At 40.4% G+C, this 10,121-nt stretch overlaps 1 protein-coding gene across 1 annotated transcript; it reads left to right on the plus strand.

The window, feature by feature from the left end:
- The first annotated feature begins 393 nt into the window (after nucleotides 1–393).
- Nucleotides 394–9,627, plus strand: LOC139391744 (secretory carrier membrane protein 3). Its single transcript, XM_071139250.1, has 9 exons — nucleotides 394–1,010; nucleotides 1,763–1,843; nucleotides 2,111–2,236; nucleotides 2,516–2,639; nucleotides 2,810–2,938; nucleotides 3,461–3,620; nucleotides 3,736–3,837; nucleotides 4,035–4,152; nucleotides 7,985–9,627. Exons 1-9 carry the CDS (start codon nucleotides 957–959, stop codon nucleotides 8,135–8,137), a joined length of 1,047 nt encoding a protein of 348 aa, XP_070995351.1. The 5' UTR covers nucleotides 394–956; the 3' UTR covers nucleotides 8,138–9,627.
- The last annotated feature ends 494 nt before the right edge of the window (nucleotides 9,628–10,121 follow it).

Genomic DNA, 10,121 nt, shown 5'->3' on the forward strand with positions numbered 1-10,121 from the left:
TAAATACATTTTAGAATAAGTCTGTAACTTAACATAATGTGGAAAAAGTTAAGGGGTCCCTTACAAAAAAAAGATTGCAGTCAGAGTGCAGTATATAGCTGGAGTATGTTGCAAAAACTGCGTGTAAAAGAACACCGTTTTTTTACTGCAGTAATTTTGCAGTGTATCTGCAGTTACTTTGCAGTTATTACGTCCAAAATCCCACAGTTGACTGTAGTTACTGCACTTTCACTGCAGTTTCAAAACGGCAATCTTTTTTTGTAAGGGGTCTGAAAACTTTCCGAATGCACTGTACATCAGCTAATAGAAGCGTTCGAAAATGCGGTGGGTTTCATTTTGGCCACTCACAAAAGCACACGCCCCCTCACTTCGCACGTGCTTCTTCTGTCGCCGCAGTCACATGATATTACTTCCTGGGTCACGTTCGTTTGTACAGCGGCCAATTTTTGCAGGCAATAACAAAGGGAATCCGCCAAAAGAAATACTATTGAAGGAGAAACGGCTTTAACTGATAAACAAGGATATAGCTAGCCAAGTCAATTAAATAAATAGATACACATTTTCGACAATATCTTGATAGATTGTGGCAACGTTTTCGGTTGATAACAGAACGAGGACAGCGATCTTGCTATGATGTGAGCTTTCTAGATAGGTTACGGTTGTGTTATATTTGGCAATACATCTTAAACTGACATCTATTAATAACCGGTTAGTTAGACGATGACACTCCTGATACAGTCATAACATCTGAACTGTTATTTTGTTGTTTTAAGCTAGGGAGGGGCTGTGGCTTGCTACTGCTAGCTAGCTAGCTAACCAAGTCAGCAGAAAATAACTAGCTAGATAGCCAACAGCCTGTTTCCAGTTATTTCAGAGGCTAACTGTTAGCCTAGTGTCAGTAGATAGGTTTTACATTTGAACAGAGTAGGCAGGGCATACACAATTTCTGTAAAAAAATGTCAAAATACACAAGTTTTTCGGAACCAGGCGACGCCCACAACCCATTCCAGGTGATATTGTTTATCCCATGTGTAACTAACTCTGTGTTGTTGTTTTTGTCGCACTGCTATGCTCTATCTTGGACAGGTCGCAGTGTAAATGAGAACTTGTTCTTTAAAAATGTTTTTTATTGTAACTTTTATTTGACTAGATAATTCAGTTAAGAACAAATTCTTATTTTCAATGATGACCTAGGAACAGTGGGTTAACTGCCTTGTTCAGGGGCAGTACTGGCCTACCTGGTTAAATAAAGGTGAAATATATATATATATATGTATATGTATATATGTATATGTGTATATATATGAAATGCAAATATTTAGCTACTCTTATTTTATTCATTTAGCTACAATGTTGATGAAAAAGGTGTTTGATGTTTCGCCTGTTGCACTAATGTAATAGCAGACGTGCTGTTACTTATGACATGTGATGCTGCTTTCTCCCTGCTCTAACCCAGGCTATTTGAATAATCTATTTAGTAGCTGTACATTAAAACATGTTCCAAAGGGCTCATTGAATGAAAGCTGCCCTATTGATACTTATGTGATCAAGGCTACTTCCTAAATGAGACCCTATTCCCTACATGGTGTACTATTTTTGAAAGTACTGAACCATATAGGGTGCCATTAGGATGTAACCCATAGAATTAGCAGGTTGAATAAAATGGTATATTAATAGGAATTGAAGAGGTTCTCTATGACGTAGCCAGAGAGTGATTGCTTTTATGATGTTCTGTTGGTGATGTTTATCTTGTCTATGTCAGGACCCTGCAGTGACTCAACACAGCAGCAACACTGAGTATGCCACACTGGATCTTTACAACCCATTCGACAATAAAAATGGGGTAAGAGATGTGTAGTTATGTGTTTTTCAGAATACGACTGCTTTGGAGATTAAGTATATGCAGTAATAGTAATGCAGTATGGTTTGTGCTTCAACAGAGTAGCAGGAATACCACTACATTCCAAGCAATTGGACGTGGTAACATGCCAGGATGCACCACTCCTTTCAATTTTTTTGGGATATGCTCTAAGCCACTCTTTGTTTGTGATCATTATAAACGTTATTGGTAATGATATAGGTCGAGTTCTTATTGTCATGCACTCTCTAGCCCCCACCACCAGCCTATGCAGCCACCTCCTCATCTGCCCCCCAACCTGTTGTTCCTGCAACAACCCCACCCAGCAGGACTACGCCTACAGAGCCCCGCAACTATGGCACCTCCTTCACCCCCCAGGTACTTGTTCCATATGTATGACACAATTCTCAGGAGTCACCTGTGCAGGTTCTAGAACAGACCCTATACAGCTATTAATTATACTCATAGACAAGCAAGTCATATCTCTGTGTGATAATTCAATTTCCCCATAATTATTTACTAGCTTGACATGGAGCACCTGAACTTATCAGACTAATTTCTACTAAATCAAGTTAATCTACTGTATCTACTAAGGTATATGGAGCTATATTCAGCTCTGCATTAAAGCCTGACGTTGTCCTTTTCTCTCTCCATTAGCAGACAGCGGTCAACGCCACCACAGCAGAACTCCTGAAGAAGCAGGAAGAGCTGGAGAAGAAAGCCCGTGAGCTGGAGAGGAGGGAGAGGGAGCTGAACTCATACGCCCTTGGCCCTGGAGCCAGTAAGAGAGTGAGGTGGTGGTGATGATGGAGATTGGTTTCAGAGGAAAAAGTGGATCCAGAAGTCTGATATGAAATGATGGAGGGGGGTGGTGGTTGTGTTAATGAAGGGAAGATCTGAGGTGGGAGGATTACCCTATGCTGGTTCCTAACTGCCTCATCTCTCTGTCAGCTCGTCAGAATAACTGGCCTCCCCTGCCCACTTTCTGCCCTGTGGGACCCTGCTTCTACCAAGACATCAACATGGAGATCAGCCAGAGCTTCCAACGCACTGTCTCTATCATGTATTACTACTGGATGTGTGAGTTTCCCCGTCTGTGCCTGGCTGGCTAAGTCATCTGTAACAAGTAACACTTACATTAAATAATGATGATAGAAATGCTCAGATTAAATTATTAATGAAAATGTTTAGCAGCTAAGAATGTTACCTAATAGTTAATGACAATGTTAAAAAGTAGAGATTTCTCAAATTAATTTAGACCAATTTAAAAGTGATACATTATAATCAAAAAGTGGACCTGTGTGCAGTCAGTGTACCTTTATCCTTTTCCCTTCCAATGCAACTTTAAAGTGCTCTAGTATCCAAACTGTAGTTCTGACCTCCTTACCTTTCTCTTATTTTTCCTACATACCTATCCATCTCTGGTCTGCATCTCTATAACCTCCATTATCTCCTTTCTCTTTCCCCCCTTTTCTACTCTTCACTCCCTTTCTCCCCCTCACTTTTCATGCTCTCATTCACTCACTTGCTCTCCCTCCTCACTTCACCCATCATACGTTCTTCCGTTTGTCTTCATTCTCTCCCCCTCTCCCCCTCTCCCAGTCACTGCCTGCACACTGGCATTTAACTTAATTTCCTGCCTGAGTCTGTTCTGTGTGGACACTTCTGGTGGTGTTGGGCTGGGCCTCGCCATCCTCTGGGTCCTCCTCTTCACCCCCTGCTCCTTCGTCTGTTGGTACAGGCCTGTGTACAAAGCCTTCAGGTGCATACTATTGGACAATTTTAATTTAGGGGCGTATCATTACAAAACAGATCTATTTAGATTCCTTCTGTTTATATCAGGTTAAGTGAACCTATAAATGCATTTTTCCTTTCAGGAGTGACAGTTCCTTCAACTTCTTCGCCTTCTTCTTCATTTTTTTCATCCAAGTGATTGTCTATGTCATCATGACCATTGGCATTCCTGGATGGGGTTTCAGGTATGTGCCACGAACAAGCCAACCATTGTCTAGGACTAGCTTACGACTGTTACAATTACTATTGTAGTTTTACTTAACCTTTTCATAATGTTAAATCTCCTATACAGTACATTCCTCACACCTATCCTTCTTCACACTCCCACTATGTCTCTTCTTGTGACTGTCCCTCTCTCTCCTTCCCTCCCGGTTCTGCTCAGCGGCTGGATAGTGAGTCTGGCTGCTCTGAAGACTAGCGTGCCTGTTGGTGTGATCATGATGCTCAATGCCATCCTATTCACTGCCCAGGCTGCCATTGGGGTCGTCATGCTCAAGAGGGTAAACCTGAAATGAAGGCGTAGTAGGGAGGGGAACTTAACCTGGTTTAACCAGGCTAAAGTGTATTGTATGCTAGGGCAAATCAGGACAGTGTGGAGTAATTACAGTAGGTAGACAATGGCCTGTTATCAAGTATAACATGGTGGAGGAAGGAATAGGATGAGGGTAAAAAGGCTACAACATAGACACTCAGCTTCTCAATACTTTTTAATCTTGACCCAGTATGTCAATTAACATATTTAGAATCATCCACAGGAATGAGTCATTGTTTTGAGTTTTCAGAGTATTATTTACAGTATTGCTTTTAGATCGGTAGTGAGTATGGTGTTGAGATATGAGTAATTCCATGGTTAGAGTGATACTGAGACTCAGTTTCTTCACTTTAATTGTCAAACAAAAACCATGATTGCAAAGTTAAACAAACCATACAACTCTATGCACTTGGACTACTTTTTAACAATTTCCACTGAATAGAAAACAGTGAGGATGCTAAATTTGATAATGGAATGATGGTTTGTGCTATCATTCTGTTACCAAACATGGCATCTGCACTGTTTTTTATTCAGTGAAAATTGTTAAAAAGTAGTCCAAGTGCATAGAGTTGTATGGTTTGTTTAACTTTGCAATCATGGTTTTTGGTTTGACATATAGTTGAAGTCGGGTAGTTTACATACACTTAGGTTGGAGTCATTAACTCGTTTTTCAACCACTCCACAAATTTCTTGTTAACAAACTATAGTTTTGACAAGTCGGTTTAGGACATCTTCTTTGTGCATGGCACAAGTAATTTTCCCAACAATTGTTTACAGACAGATTATTTTGCTTATAATTCACTGTATCACAATTCCAGTGGGTCAAAAGTTTACATACACTAAGTTGACTGTGCCTTTAAAAAGCTTGGAAAATTCCAGAAAATTATGTAATGGCTTTAGAAGCTTCTGATAGGCTAATTGACATAATTTGAGTCAATTGGAGGTGTACCTGTGGATGTATTTCAAGGCCTACCTTCAAACTCAGTGCCTCTTTGCTTGACGTCATGGGAAAATCAAAAGAAATCAGCCAAGACCCCAGAAAAAACATTGTAGACCTCCACAATTCTGGTTCATCCTTGGGAGCAATTTTCAAATGTCTGAAGGTACAACATTCATCTGTACAAACAATAGTATGCAAGTATAACCACCATGGGATCACGCAGCCGTCATACCGCTCTCAGGAAGTTCTGTCTCCTAGAGATGAACGTACTTTGGTGCGAGAAGTGCAAATCAATCCCATAACAACAGCAAAGGACCTTGTGAAGATGCTGGAGGAAACAGGCACTAAAGTACAGTGCCTTGCGAAAGTATTCGGCCCCCTTGAACTTTGCGACCTTTTGCCACATTTCAGGCTTCAAACATAAAGATATAAAACTGTATTTTTTTGTGAAGAATCAACAAGTGGGACACAATCATGAAGTGGAACGACATTTATTGGATATTTCAAACTTTTTTAACAAATCAAAAACGGAAAAATTGGGCGTGCAAAATTATTCAGCCCCTTTACTTTCAGTGCAGCAAACTCTCTCCAGAAGTTCAGTGAGGATCTCTGAATGATCCAATGTTGACCTAAATGACTAATGATGATAAATACAATCCACCTGTGTGTAATCAAGTCTCCGTATAAATGCACCTGCACTGTGATAGTCTCAGAGGTCCGTCAAAAGCGCAGAGAGCATCATGAAGAACAAGGAACACACCAGGCAGGTCCGAGATACTGTTGTGAAGAAGTTTAAAGCCGGATTTGGATACAAAAAGATTTCCCAAGCTTTAAACATCCCAAGGAGCACTGTGCAAGCGATAATATTGAAATGGAAGGAGTATCAGACCACTGCAAATCTACCAAGACCTGGCCGTCCCTCTAAACTTTCAGCTCATACAAGGAGAAGACTGATCAGAGATGCAGCCAAGAGGCCCATGATCACTCTGGATGAACTGCAGAGATCTACAGCTGAGGTGGGAGAACTCTGTCCATAGGACAACAATCAGTCGTATATTGCACAAATCTGGCCTTTATGGAAGAGTGGCAAGAAGAAAGCCATTTCTTAAAGATATCCATAAAAAGTGTTGTTTAAAGTTTGCCACAAGCCACCTGGGAGACACTCCAAACATGTGGAAGAAGGTGCTCTGGTCAGATGAAACCAAAATTGAACTTTTTGGCAACAATGCAAAACGTTATGTTTGGCGTAAAAGCAACACAGCTCATCACCCTGAACACACCATCCCCACTGTCAAACATGGTGGTGGCATCATCATGGTTTGGGCCTGCTTTTCTTCAGCAGGGACAAATAAACATATCCAGGTGCTAGAATGGCCAAGTCAAAGTCCAGATCCAATCGAGAATCTGTGGAAAGAACTGAAAACTGCTGTTCACAAATGCTCTCCATCCAACCTCACTGAGCTCGAGCTGTTTTGCAAGGAGGAATGGGAAAAAATGTCAGTCTCTCGATGTGCAAAACTGATAGAGACATACCCCAAGCGACTTACAGCTGTAATCGCAGCAAAAGGTGGCGCTACAAAGTATTAACTTAAGGGGGCTGAATAATTTTGCATGCCCAATTTTTCAGTTTTTGATTTGTTAAAAAAGTTTGAAATATCCAATAAATGTCGTTCCACTTCATGATTGTGTCCCACTTGTTGTTGATTCTTCACAAAAAAATACAGTTTTATATCTTTATGTTTGAAGCCTGAAATGTGGCAAAAGGTCGCAAAGTTCAAGGGGGCCGAATACTTTCGCAAGGCACTGTATCTATATCCACAGTAAAACGAGTCCTATATCGACATAACCTGAAAGGCCGCTCAGCAAGGAAGAAGCCATTGCTCCAAAACTGCCATAAAAAAGCCAGACTACGATTTGCAACTGCACATGGGGACAAAGATTGTACTTTTTGGAGAAATGTCCTCTGGTCTGATGAAACAAAAATAGAACTGTTTGGCCATAATGACCATCGTTATGTTTGGAGGAAAAAGGGGGAGGCTTGCAAGCCGAAGAACACCATCCCAACCATGAAGCACGGGGTGGCAGCATCATGTTGTGGGGGTGCTTTGCTGCAGGAGAGACTGGTGCACTTCAAAAAATAGATTGGATCATGAGGGAGGAAAATGATGTGATGTTGCTTCAATATATCCATAAGACATCAGTGCACTTAAAGCTTGGTCGCAAATGGGTCTTCCAAATGGACAATGACCCCAAGCATGCTTCCAAAGTTGTGGCAAAATGGCTTCAGGACAACAAAGTCAAGGTATTGGAGTGGCCATCACAAAGCCCTGACCTCAATCCCATATAACATGTGTGGGCAGAACTGAAAAAGCGTGTGTGAGCAAGGAGGCCAACATACCTGATTCAGTTACACCAGCTCTGCCAGGGAGGAATGGGCCAAAATTCACCGAACTTATTGTGGGAAGCTTGTGGAAGGTTACCCGGAACGTTTGACCCAAGTTAAACAATTTTAAAGGCAATGCTACCCAATACTAATACAGTGCATGTTAACTTCTGACCCATTGGGAATGTGATGAAAGAAATAAAAGCTGAAATAAATCATTCTCTCTACTATTATTCTGAAGTTTCACATTCTTTAAATGAAGTGGTGATCCTAACTGACCTAAGACAGGGATTTTTTACTAGGATTAAATGTCAGGAATTGTGAAACTGAGTTTAAATGTACTTGGCAAATGTGTATGTAAACTTCTGACATCAACTGTACATTTTAAAGTGAAAAACTGAGTCTTGGCATCACTCTGTTACCGTGGAATTGCCCTTATGTATCATGTATCAAAGCCTGTCTTCCTCTCCCCTCCAGGTCCACTCTCTGTACAGGCAGACCGGTGCCAGCTTCGTGAAGGCTCAGGCTGAGTTTGCCACTGGAGTGATGTCCAATCAGGCTGTACGCCAGGCAGCTGCCAACGCTACTGCTTCTGCTGCCCAGGGGGCTTTTACTGGGGTGGCTCGATAGAGGGAAGGCAGGCAAGTAGAGCAAGGGAGCTGGTAGGGAGAGAGGGGTAGGTACAGTTGAAGTTGGAAGTTTACATACACCTTAGCCAAATACATTTAAACTCAGTTTTTCACGATTCCTGACATTTAATCCAAGTAAAAAATTCCCTGTTTTATGTCAGTTAGGATCACCACTTTATTTTAAGAATGTGAAATGTCAGAATAATAGTCAAATTATTTATTTCAGATTTGATTTTTTTCATCACATTCCAAGTGAGTCAGAATTTTACATACACTCAATTACTATTTGGTAGCATTGCCTTTAAAACTGTTTAACTTGGGTCAAACATTTTGGGTAGTCTTCCACAAGCTTCCCACAATAAGTTGAGTGAACTTTGGCCCATTCCTCCTGACAGAGCTGTTGTAACTGAGTCAGGTTTGTAGGCCTCCTTGCTCGCACATACTTTTTCAGTTCTGCCCACAAATGTTCTATAGGATTGAGGTGTTTTTTGATTTGCAAGCCTCCCCCTTTTTCCTCCAAACATAACAATGGTCATTATGGCCAAACAGTTCTATTTTGTTTCATCAGACCAGAGGACATTTCTCCAAAAAGTATGATCTTTGTCCCCATGTGCAGTTGCAAACCGTAGTCTGGCTTTTTTATGGCAGTTTTGGAGCAGTGGCTTCTTCCTTGCTGAGCGGCCTTTCGGGTTATGTCGATAAAGGACTCATATTACTGTGGTTATAGATACTTTAGTGCCTGTTTCCTCCAGCATCTTCACAATGTCCTTTGTTATCAGAAGCTTCTAAAGCCATGGCATCATTTTCTGGAATTTTCCAAGCAGTTTAAAGGCACAGTCAACTTAGTGTATGTAAACTTCTGACCCACTGGAATTGTGATATAGTGAATTATAAGGGAAATAATCTGTCTGTAACAATTGTTGGAAATATTACTTGTGTCATGCACAAAGTAGATGTCCTAACCGACTTCCCAAAACTATAGTTTGTTAACAAGAAATTTGCGGAGTGGTTGAAAAACAAATTTTAATGACCCCAACCTAAGTGTATGTAAACTTCCGACTTCAACTGTATGTATGAGAGTGTACAGTACAAAATAGGTATGCAAGATTTGGGTGTTTTGTTGAATTGTTACATTAAAGTATATGAAAGTTCAGGAAAGGGGTGGGACTTGAGTTTGTGATGGATGCACTGAAGTGATGCTGCATATTTAACACTAAGTTAATTAACAGCCGAACGGTTCAATTATCTCTTGCCAATGCTATCATGTTTGCTATAGTGAGCTCTAATAAGTCATTTGTTTTTGATATCCCGAATGAGAATGCCTACCTATTTACACAAACTATCTTTGCCAAAATTATAACTTTAAATGAGAAACACGTTGTTTTGGGTTGTAATATTCTTGCTATTATTATGTTATGTTGATGCTACACGTGGTTGTCATGATCGTCATTGTTGTTCTTTCTTGGTTTTAATAAAATCTATTGATATGCACCATATTTTCAACATCCCTTTGGTCACCTCACCAATAGTGTCATTAGTCATCATGTCAGTAGCCTAACCTAAAATATTGTAGACCTATTACATCTAAAAATGAATATAGACAGAGCGTGTTATTCAGCTTTGTACACAATGTACAGTTTCTGACAATGACCTCTTCACTGGACTGATTTAAGATACTGTAGTCTTTCCTATAGACTCCCGGGAAGCTACATCCATGATGCAATTCTTGCTATCCTTTTAGTCATCACTTTTGCATGATCTATTATTACTGTTACTTTAAGGGCCAGTTTACCCCCGATGCTTAATCCTGGACTAAAAAGAATGCTCAATCTCTCCATTTAAATATGTTTTTAGTCCATCACACCTAGGCTTAAATCAGTGACAGGTAAAACCATTTTTTAGATGACCAGTATATTCTGTTGTTTTGGATAGTCACCTTGTTGTTGCCTACAATTGCAGATTTTGCCTCAACTATTTATTTCTAG

The sequence above is a fragment of the Oncorhynchus clarkii genome, chromosome 32 (assembly GCF_045791955.1).
Source record: "Oncorhynchus clarkii lewisi isolate Uvic-CL-2024 chromosome 32, UVic_Ocla_1.0, whole genome shotgun sequence".
Taxonomy (NCBI): Eukaryota; Metazoa; Chordata; class Actinopteri; order Salmoniformes; family Salmonidae; genus Oncorhynchus; species Oncorhynchus clarkii.

Excerpts from the sequence above, each read along its gene's own strand:
- LOC139391744 (XM_071139250.1), top strand. The coding sequence starts at position 957 with ATGTCAAAATACACAAGTTTTTCGGAACCAGGCGACGCCCACAACCCA. Across the intron at positions 2,939-3,460 it reads CATGTATTACTACTGGATGT|TCACTGCCTGCACACTGGCA; the intron begins GTGAGTTTCCCC and ends CCCCTCTCCCAG. Across the intron at positions 3,838-4,034 it reads ATTCCTGGATGGGGTTTCAG|CGGCTGGATAGTGAGTCTGG; the intron begins GTATGTGCCACG and ends GGTTCTGCTCAG.